This window comes from Elgaria multicarinata, chromosome 3 (genome assembly GCF_023053635.1).
Source record: "Elgaria multicarinata webbii isolate HBS135686 ecotype San Diego chromosome 3, rElgMul1.1.pri, whole genome shotgun sequence".
Classification (NCBI taxonomy): Eukaryota; Metazoa; Chordata; class Lepidosauria; order Squamata; family Anguidae; genus Elgaria; species Elgaria multicarinata.
Window position 1 is genome coordinate 124,820,924 of NC_086173.1, and position 18,431 is coordinate 124,839,354.

General features: G+C 43.3%; 1 protein-coding gene across 2 annotated transcripts in view; it reads right to left on the reverse strand.

Annotated features, from left to right (window-relative positions):
• The window catches only part of GRM7 (glutamate metabotropic receptor 7), a 530,576-nt gene that overhangs the window by 152,486 nt on the left and 359,659 nt on the right, over positions 1-18,431 (reverse strand). For both annotated transcript variants that reach the window (XM_063121528.1, XM_063121529.1), the window contains exons 6-7: positions 18,130-18,330; positions 15,110-15,249 (exon numbers count right to left, since the gene is read on the reverse strand). In XM_063121528.1, the coding sequence (XP_062977598.1) occupies positions 15,110-15,249; positions 18,130-18,330 (341 nt within the window). The remainder of the gene's footprint in view (positions 1-15,109; positions 15,250-18,129; positions 18,331-18,431) is intronic.

Below are 18,431 nucleotides of genomic sequence, written 5' to 3' on the forward strand. Positions count from 1 at the left end.
AGTCCTGCAACCAATATTGACAGCCTTGCTTTTCAATGGCCAATCATCAACTCTTTGCAATCGTGGAAATGTTTTACTAGCACCATTCATGGTTTCGGACTTCATCCCCAACATTGCCACCAATGGCTCTGCTCTTGACAAACAATTCTTGAAGGACGACTGTTGCCCTAAGCTTTGCTTCCTTCTAGGCACCACGAAAGACAGCACAGCCAGAAAGGCCCAGTCTGTTTGTGTTCAAGGTGCAAAGCTCAATTTACCATCTGATGGGCACTTTGCAGTCAGATCAGACTCCAAGCTTGACATATTCTTGACACTGATGAAGCCACTACAGTACATCTCACCCTTGAAATTTCTGCTGTGTTTATTACCTCGGCTGGTTGTCTGATAGTATACCCAAAAGGTTGTCTGTTAGTATACCCTAAAGGTGGACACTAGGGAAAGATCTCCTACATGGAAAGTTCTGACCTTCCTTTGATTTACCCTTTGCTGCACTTTCACGGTGAGGCTGGATAGGGTCCTAGCATGGCACGTGTTGCATCCAGGCAAACCAAGTTGGCATCAATCTGCCTACATCTGTCTTCTGCCATGGACTATTCTACATTGCTATGAGTCATGTGTGCTCTTTGGCATGCCTCAAAATTCAACTTATTAGAAGTCTACAACAAGGATGTTTCAGTCCCCACTTCCCCGGAGTTTACACCAAGAACATTTTATTTAAGGAAGTTTTGTAAAGATGAAAGACGTAACACTTTAAATGTTTCAATAAATGCAGTTAGATAAGTTAAACCTTTCATTAGATTTGACTTTTCTCTATGAACCATGTTCATGTGCAAAATTTAAACCTTGAAAATTATTGTGTCAATAAAACTGTAGCTGGTTAGTCCAGGACCTCTTGTTTAAATGAAACTGTCTTGAGCAGGTACCAAAAACAAACAATGTTCATGCTTGCCTGACATCAACATGTCCATTTCATAGAGACGGACGCTCATGTTTTGATTGTACTTTTATGATGCATAATTAATTTTGCATTTTAAGGCACCTTGTGTGAGCTTTGGCCATTACAGGCCCTTCTTGATTCAAAGAAGTACTAAATAACAATGTCATAGTCTCTGTAAAGAGAGTTGATGGCAAAACCAGGGGACAAAATGGTGGCAAGTCTTGCCTTCTGAAGGCTCTCTGCTCCTCCCAAGTTCCTGGATGTACTGCTGCAACTGTTATTGAAGGTGTTGGGGAATAGTCGGCGCAATACATCAGACTTGCAGACCAATAAACCTTGGAAATAAGCATACCGGGGGAAATATTAAAGAATAATATAAAAAAGACAGGGAGACAGAGGTTGACTCTGGGTAGACTTTCTAGTGGAAACTTAATAGTGAAGTGAAAGGTCTTGGACGATTAGAGAGATTGTGAAGCTGTGCATTCTAGTTTCTCTTTTATTCTGAAACTCTAGATACAGAGGAACATTCTAGTGGTCTTCCCCTAAGTGACTTGGGGATGCTTTTCCTCATATTGGACTTCCAGCCACTTGGTCCTGCTGATCTACTTCCATAAAGGTCTTCTCTGCATCAGTATTCCTCTCCAGATGGAATCTCACTAAAGCACAGGCAATTTATTTTCTCCATCTTTCACTTGATTTGGACATAACCATAGGCACATTTGGCAAGTTGACAAACTGTCCTGGGCACCACCACAAAATGGCTGCCACAGGGATGTGGCAGGCCACAAAGGACAAGCAACCTTCCAAAAAGACTGACGTGGGGTCTCAGCCCCAATGCTGAAAAGAAGCCAAACTGTTTTTTTCTTTCTTTCTCTCCTGCCTTTCTCTGCCAGACAGCTCATATCATCCTTCTCTTTTTCTCTCGGATACCAGATTACAAGCCATCTCTCTTCCTGGGCAGGATCTACATTATTTTATTTTATTTTATTTATTATTGCATTCATATCCTGCCTTTTTTCTTCCAGGAACCCAAGGCGGCATACATAATCCTCCTCCACCTCTCCATTTTATCCTCATAACAACAACCCTGTGAGGTGGGTTGGGCTGAGAGTCTGTGACTGGCCCAAAGTCACCCAGTGGGTTTCCATGGCTGAGTGGGGTCAAGAACCCGGATCTCCCGACTCCCAGTCCAACATTTTAGCCACTACACCACACTGTCTGCTTTATAACAGTTTATAAAGCACATTAATGCTTTATAACAGTTTATAACGGTATTGACAACTGGTGGGGCCCAGGCCACATTCTGTTTTCAAACTGCTTTCAAACTGTTACTGTATATTCTGCTTTGTGTAGATCTGGCCCTGGATCACCTCCCATACTCATCCTTCTCTCTCTCTCTCTCTCTCTCTCTCTCTCTCTCTCTCTCTCTCTCTCTCTTTCTCTCTCTCCCACACACCCATTCAGACATGCAAGCACACAACCTCCCCAACACTGCTAGTTAATCAGGCTGGCTCCTCAGCTCTTTGCTGGTTGCCCACTTCCCTCCTTAGAGACCCTGACTGGCTTCCCATTTATCCCACCCCCAGCTGGCTTTCCACTGTCCTTGCACTGCCCTTCCTCTACCCCCCTATTTTCTTTAGACTCCCCCACCCTCCACCAAGCGTACCAGACAGCAGCAGGGCCCATTTTTTTCTCCCGCCTTCTTTTTCTTGGTCGCTGGCATCCTGCTGCAGACGAAAGCATCAGGCTCTAGCTGCCTACCACCTTCATTTCTTAAGAATGACTCAGATCCCTATATGCAGCACAGAGGTTTTTATGGGAAATGAAGATGGTAGAAGATGAAGGACCTCACTTTGCTTTGCAGTGATTGTTATTTTTTTCTTCTTCTTAACACAAACACTGAAAGGAGTAGGACAACTTGGTGGGCATGAAGAAAAATGTCCAGGGGTGCATTGACTATAGCATTAGCCCAAGGACACCTCTCTGAAGCTCAGGCCTGAGTGCTGCATCCTCTCCCCATGTGTACCAGAGGAGAAGATGGGAAGAATACACTTCCTGGCATAAACAATCATTATGCCTGAACCTGGCATAAACTAATTGTGGTTAATTTAAACAGGGATGCTTGTTATCCTTTGGATTTTGCACTTTTCCAAATCTTGCAATGCAATTCCCTCCTCAAAACTGCATTCGAAAATGTGCATTTCAGGATAAAATATGTCTGAGGGAAAAAATATTGGCTTCCACCTAATCATCCACGAGAGCCCATTTCACATTTATTTATTGTTTGGGGCTATTTTGGTCTGAATGTATTAATATAAAAGGCAATGAGAAAATAAAATATTAAAAGATGGCCTTTCCTTTTATCAATGTTTGTTCAGTTAGCTTTTATTTGTTTTGGCCAAAAGCCATAACAACACAGCATCATAACAAAGGATATTAAAAATGAGGTAAAACAATGGTGTAAGGATAAAAAAAAATAAAAAGAACATCAGGCCTCAGTAATGAAATTTACAATCTAATATATGGTCATTGGAAAAATGACGATGGCACTCCACAGCCTCCATGGCAAAATGAACTACTTTCAATTGTTTTCTTGTCAGCTGAAGTGTGTAGCTTGTCCAGTTTTTGCAGAAATGACTAATGGTCTTGACCCTCCAATAATCAAGAAGCTTCAGTCTGTGATCCTCAGAAACAGGAGAGCCCCGTTAAGAATTAAGCTGAAGTAATGTACAGCGGGCTGCATTCAAAGGGATCTTAGTGCACGATTCCCTTTTAAGTGAATGAGGTGGACTGTGGGAAGGTGGGGTGGTAAATACCAGTTTCTTAAATGGTTGGATCCAAGCCAATGGATTGGATCATGGCTAAACTAGTCCCATTTAGGTCCCATTGAATTCACTGAAAAATCTTTGTTGTTAACAACTTAAAACTCATTGATCTCAATGAGACCTACATGCAACTAAACTTGGTCTGGATCCAGCTGAATGTCTTAAACTACACAATTGCCAACAAACAAAAAAGCAAAAAACAACAATGACAACAACAGCAGCAGCATTATTGTAACAGCAATTAAAATGGGCTGTGCAATGTTTTTATAGGTTAAAGTCAGGCTTGGAAACGTTCAGGCAGCCAGTACAAGCAGGTCAGAGTTGGTATTTTATGTTTGGACCTTCTGGTCCCTGTTATCAATCTGACTGCTGCATTGTTCATGAGCTGCAGCTTCTGAACTGTCTTCAAGGGCATCCCCATGTAGGGTGCATTGCAGTAATTTGAAGTTACAGACCAGAGACAACTGAAGCCAGGGACCTGTCTATACAGAGTCTTCGGGGCGCCTGGAGTGCATCTGCAGTGCGCCCCGAAATCGATGATGTAGACAGTACCTGGAGGAGGCCCCGCATTGCCCCTCGCAGGGACGGGGTGAAGAGTTGCCGGGCCTGGCGGCTTCGCCGGGGAATTGGCTGCGTCCTTGGCGCCGCCCACCTACCCGCCGGCCTCCTTTTGCCCGCGAAAGAGCCACCCGGGCCCACCCGGGTCAGAGAGCTCGGCGGAAGAAGCCGCCACTGGCTTTTTCCGCCGAGCTCTATGACCCGGGTGGCTCTTTCACCGGCAACAGGAGGCCGGCGGGCAGGTGGGCGGCGCCAAGGACGCAGCCGATTCCCTGGCGAAGCCACCAGGCCCGGCAACTCTTCACCCCGTCCCCGTGAGGGGCGATGCGGGGCTGCCTCCTCCTCCTCCTCTTCTTGGAATGCTTAAGGTACTGTCTACATCATCGACTTTGGGGCGCACTGCAGACACACTCCAGGCACCCCAAAGACTCTGTGTAGACAGGCCCCAGGTTAGTAAAAGGCCCTCCATGCCACTGAGGCCACCTGAGATTCAAGTGACAGAGATGGTTCTAGGAAAACCCACAAGCGACGAACTTGCTCCTTCAGGGGAAATGTAACCCTATCCAGAACAGGTGGAACACCCCCCACTTGGTCAGAAGAGTGTGAGAGGTCTGCCTGGCGCCTACACTGTACTGCTTTCGTCGCCAGCTGAAGACCTTTTTATTCTCTCAGTATTTTAACACCTAATTTTAACTTAAATTTAAATTTTACTGTTCTAACTCTGTATTTTAATCTTATATCAATTTTGTTGCGTGGTTTTATCCTGGTTGTGCATTTTATACTGTCTTTTGTAATTGTGCTTTTAACATGTTGGTTGTTTTACGATGGTTTTAATTTTTGTGAACCGCCCAGAGAGCTTCGGCTATTGGGCGGTATAGAAATGTAATAAAGAAAGAAAGAAAGAACCACCCACTAACAGTATCTCAGTCTTGTCTGGATTGAGTTTCAGTTTATAGCCCTCATCCAGTCCATTGTCGCAACCAGGCATCAGTTCGGCACATCCACAGCTTCACCTGATGAGTATGAGCAGGTGAAGTAGAGCTGTGTATCGTCAGTGTAAATGTTGAACAGCATGGGGGACAAAACTGACCCCTTAGGAACCCCATACTGGACATTCTATGGGGCCTAGCAATGTTCCCCAGGCACCATCTTCTTCCAAGTAGGAATGAAACCACTGCAATGCAGTGCCTCCCACTCCCAACTCAGACAATCGTCCCCAAAGGATACCATGGTTGATGGTATTGAAAGCTACTGATAATGGTATTTTATTACAGCTTGTATGGGCTTTTGATAAACTGAATAAGTGATTATATTCTTATGACATAGCATAAACTGATTAAAGAAAAGCCATACTGAGCACAACGATTGCATAATCTGAATTTAAATTCTCTCTTTTCAGTATCTGGCCTGATTCCAAGAAAAAATCTGGAGCAAAATCCATAGTTGTAAGTCATTTGGACAACTTTCTCAACCTCTGAGGTCTGCTTAATTAAACATACATTCAGTAACCTGTGCTCTGTGAAGGGTTAGTTTAATCCAGTAGTTAAATGGACTGATATATTTTCATCACAACAGGTGGAATATCTGTTTCACTTCTTACTATGGAGGCGAGACATCCTTTTGCCATACCCAGGATTGATCTTAACAGTATGTTCTGCAGAACTTTCAAATCTGAAACTCTTCCAATCATGAAGATACATTAAAACAATACAAAAAATACAGATCAGAGCTAAATCAAAGTAGTCAAAGAATATTTACTAGGCATAGAATTGACCATGTTGGGAATCTCAGTACATTCTGGGAAAGGCAATCAGATCATTAAGACATAGCCCATAGCTAGATGGGGCTTTATCCCGGGGCGATTCCTGGGATCATCCCTGTGTGTCCACATGATGCACAGGGGATCCTGGGATCAGGGAGGGATGATCCCTTCCTTGCCCTGGGATCTTGCCCTACCCTTTAGGCCCGCTTTTTCCACAGTCTCTCAGGAGCACTGCGCCCATGGGGGGCGGGAGCAGGGCAAATAAGTTTTTTTAAAAAAACAAAAACAAAAACCACTTACCTTTTGCACACAAGCACTCGTGCACTGCTGCCTCTTTAAGAAAACAAAAAATGGCAGGTGTGATGCCTCCCCATCTGAGGTCATTGCGCGCCATGTGTGAAATGAGGAGGAGATCTCACGATGAAAAAATCATGAGATCATCCCTCCATCCTGTTAGACCGCTAGGTCTAGCTAAGGCCTCTGACAAACTTGGTCTCTGACTGTTTTAACCTGGTAGGTGAGCTTTTCCATCAACAAAATTTGTCAGACTGTACCATACCTTTTATACAGGTGACAGCCTCTCACCTGTGAGAGCCTCTGTTTTCTAGCGTCTGGCTATCATTAGTTTAGAAATCATATCTCATAACATATTCCATTGTAGTTATTGAAATAAATGCAGAATAAAATGTGAAACTTAAACAAACAAAAAGAAAAAAGAAAGAAAGAAAAAAGAATATGAAAGCCATGTGACATAATCAACTGTCTAAACCTCTTTTTATAAGTCCACTGCATAATGCGGGGCACTAAAATGGGTTGATTCACTCAAGATAGATGCTATTTCTGCCTGCATTATATTTCAAAGTTCAAGTTCTATTTTATTGAAAAGAATTCCCTAGTATTTTTTCTATGAGAAGGAATAATAATAATAATAATAATAATAATAATAATAATAATAATAATAATAGCAATATTAGGAATGCTGTCAGTTTCTATTCATTTGCACACATATACACATTTTCACTCACACATGCACTTGCTCTATATCTGCATCTTCACCAAATTCCTGCTGGGATAGCAAACTGCTCAGAAGAGTCATTTCTCAATCTGTGCAGTTCTATATTAAGAAACATTTGTATCTCAACACAATGCTCTGCCTTGAATTTCAATCTGACAACTAACGCAACATATTGGCAGAATAATTCTGCAGAACTCTGCCTACTCTAAAACAATATTCTACTGCAGTCACACATCCACAGTTAACGGAATAAGAACTCAATAAGATTTGTCATTATGCTCCACCATCATATATTCTCTTTTTTCGTTCCCTGAGTAGACTTATTTACCATCCAAGTGTCTTTTCAGTATCTACTCAGTGAAATCCAGATCATTCATTCATTCATTCATTCATTCATTACATTTCTGTACTGTCCAATACCCAAAGCTGTTTGGGAGGTTTACTAAGATTAAAAAACTTAAAAATACAATATTGTATATAATATAAAAACTGTTTACATGCAAGCACATAATTAGACAGCACACACATATAAATAATAACTTTAACAACCATGAATAAGAAATTCAGAACATTAATTAAAAATCTTATCATATGCTGCCAAATGCTTAAGAATAGAGGAGGGTCTTAACCTGAAGCTGAAAATATAACAATGTTGGTGCCAGGCAGGCTGGGGAGTTCATTCCATAATCAGGGAGCCAACACAGAGACGGCCCTCTCCCTTGTAGACACCTTACAAGCCTCCCACAGGAGAATCCATGGGGCTGAGCAATATCCCCCAAGCATCACTTTCTGGAGCCAACCATCCAAGTAGGAGTAAAGCCACAGCAATGCAGCACCATACAAGGTGACCAAGGCTGTTTCTGTGCTGAAACCCAGTTAAAACTAGGGGTGTGCACGGACCCCCCGCTCCGCTTCACTTGCAGATCCGCCATTTTTCGGAGCGGGTCGCTCCGCCCCGCCCCCGCTCCGCCCACTTCCGCTCCGCTCCGCTCGGAGCTCCGGATCGGATCCGGAGCTCCGTTTTTGCCCCCCCATAGGCTTGCATTGAAAGCTAAAAAAGTAAACAACTTTTTTTCCGTTGAAGTTAGAAACCTCACGTTTGGCACCATGACACCTCATGGGCGTATACACACACACGCCAAGTTTCAAGGCAATCCCATCATCCCCTGATTTTTGGCGAATTTTTGAAAATCGGGCACCCCATTCACACCCCTTGGGATAGCTCCGTCAATTTGCATGTTACAAACCTCAAACTCGGCACCAGGGCAGCTTATCCATGTGTCCACATGCACGCCAAGTTGCAAGCAAATCCCATCATCCCCTGATTTTTGGCGCGGCTCTACCCTCTAACGCACCTCCCATAACCCTAATTCACACCCCTTTAGATAGCTCCGTCAATTTGCACGTTAGAAACCTCAAACTCAGCACCATGATAGCTTATCCACGTGTCCACATGCACGCCAAGTTTCAAGGCAATCCCATCATCCCCTGATTTTTGGGGAATTTATGAAAATCGGGCACCCCATTCACACCCCTTGGGATAGCTCCGTCAATTTGCATGTTAGAAACCTCAAACTCGGCACCAGGAGAGCTTATCCATGTGTCCACATGCACGCCAAGTTGCAAGCAAATCCCATCATCCCCTGATTTTTGGCATGGCTTAACTCACCCCAAATTGTCCCATTCTACAACTACGTCAATTTGCACGTTAGAAACCTCAAACTCAGCACCATGATAGCTTATCCACGTGTCCACATGCACGCCAAGTTTCAAGGCAATCCCATCATCCCCTGATTTTTGGGGAATTTATGAAAATCGGGCACCCCATTCACACCCCTTGGGATAGCTCCGTCAATTTGCATGTTAGAAACCTCAAACTCGGCACCAGGAGAGCTTATCCATGTGTCCACATGCACGCCAAGTTGCAAGCAAATCCCATCATCCCCTGATTTTTGGCGCGGCTTAAACTTTTTAACTCACCCCAAATCAAGTCCCATTCTACAACTACGTCAATTTGCACGTTAGAAACCTATCCTTTGGTCCCATGACAGCTTACCCATGTGTCCCCATGGACACCAAGTTTCAAGGCAATCCCATCATCCCCTGATGTTAGGGGAACTTTTGAAATTTGAACACTCCAGTATGTCAGGGATTTAAAGTTGCAATTGCAGACAGCTCAATGGGGCCAGTTCCAAGGCAATCCCAACATGCCACGAGATAACCCTAAATCTTCTGGCACATTTGAAAAAGGGATTATTGAATTTGATAAAGTCTAAGTGAGCGCAGGAAGGACTTCTCCCCTGAGTCAAAGCAAGACACATACACCATCGCTGCAAGGCGGGAAGGGGAGAATTATTATTATTATTATTATTTATTTATATAGCACCATCAATGGAAAGCAGGCAGGCAGCATGCATTGTAGTGCCGCAAGGATGGCTTGAGCACTAACGCATAGCAAACCAACCCATAAGTGGGCGCAAAGTGAGGCAAAGATGGCTGGTTGTTTCTTTCTAAGCCAGCAGTTACGCCTTGAGGGGCACAGAGGAGGACGATTGGGAGCAAACCAGGCACCAGGCGGGCAGAGAGGCAGGCAGAGTAGGCGAGGAGTCAGTCCTGGCAGATGCCCCACCACAGCAGCACCCCGGGGGAGGCGGGCAGGCAGGCAGGCAGGCTGCGGGCATTTCTGGGGGCACAAGGAAGTGATGGCTGGTTTCTAAGCCAGCATTGCAGTTAGTCACGCATTGCAAACGCAAACCATCCCAGCGAGTCGGTCACCGAGGAGGACAGGCTAGCAGAGGGGCAGGCAGAGTGACATGTCATAGATCTAGTATTGGGGAGGAGTCAGTCCCGGCAGATGCCCCAACACAGTAGCACCCTGGGTGGGCATTGGAAAACGCCATCTTGTGGGTCAATACTTCCCCCACCCCATGTCCTGCAGGGTTGCCTGCCTAACCCTTGTGGGGATGGGAGATGGAGAGCTTAGAGTGGCAGTGCCAGCAGCAGCCTTCGGCTTTCCCCTGGAACCAGTCGCCTTGCCCGCCTCTTTCCCCAGCAAGATCGCCTGGTGCTGCCTATGAAGATGCATCTTCATGCTGCTGGTTCCATAATGCCCTGTCGATGAACCCCTGCTTAGGCTGAGTTTGCAGTGGCGACAGACAGCAAAGCGGGGATCCGCTCCCAACTCAAAGTGGTCCCACACGATGCTTGTCTTTCGTTTCTGTGGTGACACCACCAATTGCCCGCCTGAGCTCTCTGGTGTTGCCACAGAAACAGGGGTGTGGGATGAGACTGGGGAGAGAGCCTCGGCCTGCTGCTGCTCCTCCTCAGCCCCCACATCCTGGAGGCCCACCGCCTCCTCCTCCTCCCCCCCCTCCACTGTGCTGAGGACCTCGTCTAGGTCCATCAGCGGGCTCGTGGGCTGAAAGGAGAATGAAGGAGTTGGGGATACTCCTCCTCCTCTAATGGCACTGCTGCCACGTGCCTCTTGCAAACGGGCACTTTTCCCATTCCCACCCTCAAAAAGAGAACGCCGGGCACAAGTTGCAGAAGAGAGTGGCTCTGCCTGCTGCTTGTCCTGCTTCTGTTTTGGAGCAGTCAGCCAAGGAGTTGCCCGTTTGAGTTTCACAGGAGGAGAGGAAGCCCTGCTGGCAGACTGAGCCTTGCTGCTTTCAGCACGCCTGCTTTCTCTTTTCATGATGACTAACAAAATATTAATACTACTAATACTATGTATAAGGTACTACTAAGAATATGTATAAGAAGAATATAATATGTTTAAATGTAGGGAAATGGGACAAGAACAATAAAATATACTACTACTAATATGTATGAGAATATACTACTAAGAATATCTACAAGAATATAATAATATGTTTTAGAATATTACTAATAAATGTAGGGAAATGGGACAAGAAATGGGACAACCACTACTATAAGAAGAACAAAATATGAATACTACTACTAATATGTATGAGAATGTATACTAATAGACTACTAAGACTATGTCAAAGAATATAATAATAATATGTTTAAGAATAGGGAAATGGTGTGCGTATGCTTTCCCCAAAATGCTCAATCTGTGGCTGCCTGTTGAACTTGACAAAAGCAGCCCACTCCGTCGAAGTTACACAGAGAAGAAAAAGAGAATCCAATTTTTTTGGTATATTTGGTATATAGAAGATAGAAGGAAACACAATCAGGATTTAAGAGAGGGGAGGGGGAAAAAGAACCAACCACTACTATAAGAAGAACAAAATATGAATACTAATATAATATGTATGAGAATATATACTAATGGACTATGTGAAAGAATATAATAAAATATGTTTAAGAATATAAATGTAGGGAAATGGGACAAAAAGTGTGTGTATGCTTTCAAAAGAAAGCTTTCACAAAAGCAGAACAGTCAGGCTTTAATACAGGGAAGGGGGGGGCAACCAACCCAACCACACACTCCAAAATTCAAAAATAAAGTTTATATTAAATCAAAGTAAGGGGAAAACACAGGGCAAACTAAGCTACAAGTCAGAAAGAAGCAAACAAACACACACACGCGCCAAACTAAACCTATATTAAATTAATCTATCTCCAAAGCAGGAGCACTAGCTAAGTAAGTGTTCCCTCCACGAACGCCAACCCACAAAGAGACACAAAACAGAAAGTTCTCAGGGTGGGTCTGCCTTAGTCCCCCCTCCAACGCTGGGATTGGAGGAGGATGCTTTCTGAGGAGATGAATTCTCATCAGGATTGGGAGTTGAATGTGCCTGTCATCGCTTCCAAAAAAATAATAATAATAATAAAAAAAAACCCAAACCCCGATTTTTAAAAAAATATTGCACGTGAACCACAGCACGCAGAAAGTTGAGAGTGGTCTCAAAATGACCCCCATCCACGACTCTCTGTGCACAAGAATTTTCAGAACGATAGCTTAAACCCCCCCCCAGTTATCCCCGATTCTTTCCCTCAATGCAATCCTATGGGCGAAAAGCCGAAACGCCGTTTGAGCCCTGCGGTTAACCCGATTTTTAAAAAAATATTGCACGTGAACCACAGCACGCAGAAAGTTGAGAGTGGTCTCAAAATGACCCCCATCCACGACTCTCTGTGCACAAGAATTTTCAGAACGATAGCTTAAACCCCCCCCCAGTTATCCCCGATTCTTTCCCTCAATGCAATCCTATGGGCGAAAAGCCGAAACGCAGTTTGAGCCCCGCGGTTGACCCGATTTTTAAAAAAATATTGCACGTGAACCACAGCACGCAGAGAGGTGAGAGTGGTCTCAAAATGACCCCCATCCACGACTCTCTGTGCACAAGAATTTCCAGAACGATAGCTTCAAAAACAACGTAGTTATGCGCGATTATTTGCCGCAATGCAATCCTATGGCGAAATGTTTTCAAGATGGCGACCGGAGCGCTCCGACTGAACTCGGAGCTCCGAAAAATGGTCGCTTCTCTTCGCCTTGCTTCTAGGGGGTCCGCGGTCCGCTCCTACTCCGCCTCTGGGTAAGGCGGAGCAGGCCAATCCGCTACTGCTTCTACGCTCCTAATCGGAGCGGAGCACATCCCTAGTTAAAACCCCAACTGAAATGGATCCAGATAATCAATCTTATTGAAGACAGGATCAAGGATCTTGCCCAGGAAAGGAATATTTGCCATCAGCTTATGTTTATTAAGATTCTCCAGGTCCAGGGAGGGTTTCTTCAGGAGTGGTCTCACTGCCACCTCTGTCAGGCAGTCCATGATCTCATACAATAATATTACTCTTTTAAACAGTGATTTCATATAATTATGTTTAGTGTGTAGTTTTAGCAGTTTTGCATGTATGTGAATCATGATGTGGTCTGCAAATGGATGAACAGCGAAGAGGGTGTTGACTGTGAAGTCTAAGATTAGGTAGAGACACAGTAGGGTACAAATATGTACATTTCATACATGGGGCAACCAGTAGGGGGTGCTAAATGCAGGGCCAGCCCACCCATTAGGCAGAGTGAGGTATCTGCCTCAACCAGAATATGCTGTGGGAAGAGAGTTCAATGGCTGTTTGTTTCTACCTCTGCCCCCACCCCCAGAGATGCCTCTATCTTAGAGGACAGAGCTGTGTGCCACATGACCAGTGCTGCTCCCCTTAAACTACTGTGCTGCCCTTGGATGTTGTAAAGGATACTCTCCTATTGTTTGGAACTAGCCCTAGTTCATCACATACCAGAGGGCAGCCATAAGTTCTTTTCATCATATTCTGGAGAAAGTGGGAGCAATTTTCACCAAATCTGTCTAGAGGAACGGTATTTCATTGCAACATCTTGTAATTTGACTACGAGCTCATATATTTCAAATGAGACATCAGTTCATCTGTAATATCTAAACAATAAAACTCCAGTGTTCATGCAATGTATTGTAAATCTGGGGGACTCTAGGCATTAGAGCCAGATCACTCAGGCAAGATTTACATCCCAGTCTTCTGTTGATTGATTCAGAAGTAAGAAGAAAGTAAGTTCAGTGGAGTTCACTCCTTACTGAGTGTGCATGCGATTGCAGCTTTAGTTTACTACAACAATGCTTTTGTATAGGCATGGATGCTGCAAAAACTGCTGTGTACCAGGTGTTTCTCTCCTCCCGCTCATGCATACCAACACACTCCTTTTTATAAAGATTTCCAGAGTGGACTCAGGACAGCTGTTTTTTCAGCCTCCTCTGAGCATACTTCAGAAAAAGAATGAGGCAGACATCATGCGATCTTGGGATGTCCTCAGGCCATGCATTGCCTGTCTGACATTGTCTTTCACCTTGGTTGATGCTTTTGGGTGTGCAAGGTGAAGCCCAACACTGTCTGGGTAGGTTCCCTAAGAATTTCCTTTTTCTTTGGCATTCTGGGGGTGGTGCATGAAATTGTACATCATTCCAACATGAATCAAGGTGGTTGGCTGAGTAATATATCAAATGTATGTTATCTCTATGGTAGGATCCCATTGAGAGATCATCTCCATGGTACCTGAACATGACATCAGGCACAACAATGTGGACAGAAGTCTTCAAATGTTCTCTGACTGGTTAGGAGCAGAAGTGGGCAATCACAGTGCAATTCCATACAGGTCTACTCAGAAGTAAGTCCTAACTACAAGTTCAATCGCAGCTTTTAAAGCTCAGCTAAAAACTTTTCTTTTTTCTAAAGCTTTTAAAACTTGATTTTGATCTGACTTTTATACTGTTAGTTTTACTCTACCCTGTGCCTGTTTGGTGCATTCTCTTCCCCTTCTTATTGTTTTATTATGATTTTATTAGAATGTAAGCCTATGCGGCAGGGTTTTGCTATTTTATTGTTTTACTCTGTACAGCACCATGTACACTTATGGTGCTATATAAATAAATAAATAAATAAATAAATAAATAAATAATAATAGTTACTCCAAGGTAAGTGTGTATAGGATTGCAGCTTTAGATTATCATTTACATTTACTTTGATCACTAACATGATTGACAATGACTCTGCAATTATTCTAGTGCTAGTCTTGTATATGTATAGACCTCTGACCACACAGTTCATCTTCCCTGCAGCAATAAACTTCCAAAAGCTGGTGTGAAAACCACATGGCCAATCACGTGGGCAGAAGTCTTTACACATAACCAGACTGGCAAGCACACTGGAAGAGGTACACGTGAAGGAGGTCTTAGTGAAGGCAAAATGGTAGTGGTTGAGGAAAAAACCAAGTACAATAGGACTTCTTTTGCACTCACATATGAAACACAGTGTCTCAGAGAAACTACAGATAAATCAGGTAGTTATAGTTAGAATTATCAAAGACTTCCTGGTGTATTTAATTTGCATACAGGATCCAAGATCACAATGAGAACATGTAGATTTTTATATAATTGAGGCTTTTCTTTTTCTATCAGAAGAGAATGTTGATGCAAAATGTTCAATGCTATGTAAAATAAAGTAGGTAAATACATGTTTGGTAGAAATAGCACACTGCTTATTAGCATACATCAAAATATGGAATAAAAGGGACTTACATTGAGCTGTAGGTCATCTGTCCACTGGCCAATCAAATGGTACCCCGGGGTGGTGGTGTTTGTAGCTTGGTATTGAAAGATGTCATACCGTCCTGGTGCATCACCATTCTTATTAAACATCACTGGAGTGCCAGCACTGCCTGAGGAAGGAAGTGAAGCAAAAGAAAAGACAGAAAAGGCCAACGTTTTACAAGATTTGTGTTGTTCATTCTATAACAGTTTAAGACGTTTTAGGCTGGAGTTGCAATTCAGGCAGCAACCTCCCATCAGCATCACATTTTAAATGGGCACTTTAGAATATATGGCTCTCCTCTCCTCTTGTCATTTTTTGATTAATTTTCATGACCCCCTCCATGCCTGCTGGCTGAAAATGAAATTAAAAATAGAAACCGGTAGCAGTCTTGGTTCCATTTCCAGTCACAGACATGTCAGAATATATGGGATTGCTCCATTCTACTACACAAGGAGATTCTTCAGTGAAGATCAGTGCTAAAATGGAACTTCTAAATTATTGTGTTTTTTCTCTCCCCAGAAAACATTCCATCTGCTTCAAAGGGATACTGCCATCAGAACACAGCCTTGGTCTAGTGAATCTTGACTAGTATCCAAAAATAGCTTTTCCCCTCTAGAATATGTTCTTATTCTAGCAACCAACATGCTTCTGGGATGGAAAAACAACACAGGAGATGGAAATAAATCTGTTTCTAATCTATCCTTGCATATGTCTTCCCTTAGACGCTTGGCTTCCAATAACTTTGCGAACAAACTAAACATTGCAAACAAACTAAACATTGAAGGGTCACATTGGTATCTATTGGTATCTAGAGGATAATTAAGATCATAAGAAGAGCCATGCTGGATAAGACCAAAGGTCCATCTAGTTCAGCATTCTGTTCACACAGTAGCCAACCAGCTGTCAACCAGGAACCCACAAGCAGAACATGAGTGCAATACTGCCCTCCCACCCAGGTTCTCCAGCAACTGACGTACATAAACATACTGCCTCTACTACAGGAGCTGGTGCATGGCCATTAGCCAGCATCAGGTCTAGTAGGACTAGTAGCAATAATACAACAATACTGCATAAGTTCTCTGCTCATGATAGGTCAAAGTGAGCCACTAAATATCGTATGAACATCTAAAAGAATATTCTTTGCTTTTAAAATGAAATAGCTACTTCTCATGGTGACCTTAGAATATGGAAAACTCACTGCCATCTTTCCATATGCGTGTGTGCTGTTGCTGATATTAGAGTTCATCATGTCGCCTAGAATGTTATTTAAATTTAAATAAAGTTAAAAATAGAGAACCCCCAAAAGAACACATCAAACCTATCATTATAGTAGATATTATTCCATTAGACATTACAATACTATACATGTAAAGTCTGTCATTCAATTGATAAAAGTATAGGCTCTCTTTTTAAAAGATCACCTGGGCACTTTATAAACACCATGTTCTTTGTAGGAGAATGTGTGTGTGTGTGTGTGTGTGTGTGTGTGTGTGTGTGTGTGTGTATCTCCAAATCATGCAATGGTAAAGTGACTTTTATCTACACAGTTGTAACAAGGAGGTGATTCATAAAGTTACCTATGAAACTGGAACACAAGATCCTATATTTTTACAAGAAGGTTATCTGTTTACAGGTGGGATCAGGGAAATATAAAGCAGTGAAAGCATCTTCTCCCATTCAAAACCTTATAAATTAGTGCATCAACAAGTATTCAAATACATTTTATGGAAGGCCAGTTCATAACACAATACGTATTGCCAGTCTGCTCCACTGGGAAGACTTCATCAGCAGAAGAGCCCAAAAGAAGGCAAAGAGCCCACAAAGACATAATGTTACAGCCGGTCAATGGCTAGTCAATTCCCTCCCATTGAGTTAAATGGGAAAGAAAAAAAGGCTGTTAGAAAAGCAACCCCCTTCACAGTGCATCACAGATGCTGTTCATTGTTTCCTTCTCCCCACCCCTTCTCCGACCCTCTTCTCTCCACAGGCAACTGCCCAACAGGTATGGATTCCAGCTAATACACTGTTGCACTGAAGGCAGAGGTCCATACACAAGCCTGCTCTTAATGGACACCAGTGGCCATCTACTCTAGGTGTATCTGCAAACCCTTCCCATCAGCTAGGCTCCTGGGTCTTTGCAATCACATGTCCAGTTATGCCACAAGTGCATTATTCCATATGCCACTCCATCCCAGCAAAAGCACTCTGCAGCTGCCACCTGACTGTTCAGGGTGCAAGAGACCTGCTTCAGCATGGGTCTGACCACCCCCCACGTTTTCATTTTCTTACAGAGGCCACATCCATTCAAATTTGGCTCAATAAGGACCACTGACATTGGAGTCAGCATCATTGAATTGGGTGTTGTCCTTATTTGCACTCAGAGCCTAGATAGGAAGGGATTGCCTTGGTCCAGGTTTCCCCACCTCCATATATTTTTGGACTACATCATCCCTGACCATTGGCTATACTTGCTGTGGCCAATTGGATTTAAAGTATGAACTCTCTGGCGGAGCCTGGGCAAGCCATCCTCATAACCAGTGTGGGGGTTTATTTTATTTATTTATTTATTTATTTATTTATTTATTTATTTATTACACTTATATACCGCTCCCATAGCCAGGGCTCTCTGTGCGGTTTACAGAAATTCTAAAATTGAGATAAAAACAAGTATACAAAATTTAAAACTCTAAAACACAGAACATACACACATAAAGCATTAAAAACCGTTAAAAAACTAAACATGTGGGTGATTAAGATGTCTAGCTATTGGTTTAGCTATTGGTAGAGCCAAGGAGGTCTCACAGGAACATCAGGAGAGGCAAGACATGGGCAGGGGTAAGAGCCCAACTAAAGGGCAATTAAGTTCTGTTTTGTGTTCAGTAACTGCGAATTAGTTCAGTTCATATGAAAATGCAAGCCAAATGACTAACATCCCCATCTCTAGCATTACATTCATTGCATTAACTCAAACCAAAGCTTAGGGGTGGATGTATGATTATGGACTCACCGTTGAAGTTAACGTTGCGGATGTACTTCAGCAACTTCTTGCCCCCTGCATGCTCCATCTCTGGGCAGACACCAGAGTAATCATTGCATAGATCTTTGTTCATTTGATGGAGGGCATGAGCCATGGCATAAACAGCATCGATCACAAACTGAACTCTACCCTCCTGCTCGTAGTGGGAGTCTTTTCCAATTCTCTCCTGTCCTGCATATTTAAGGAAACAGACAAGAGGGTTGCTGATGAACAGAATTATTCCAATGATGAAAGTGTCCAAATCTATTTCAAGGGGCAGTGATGAGAGAGAG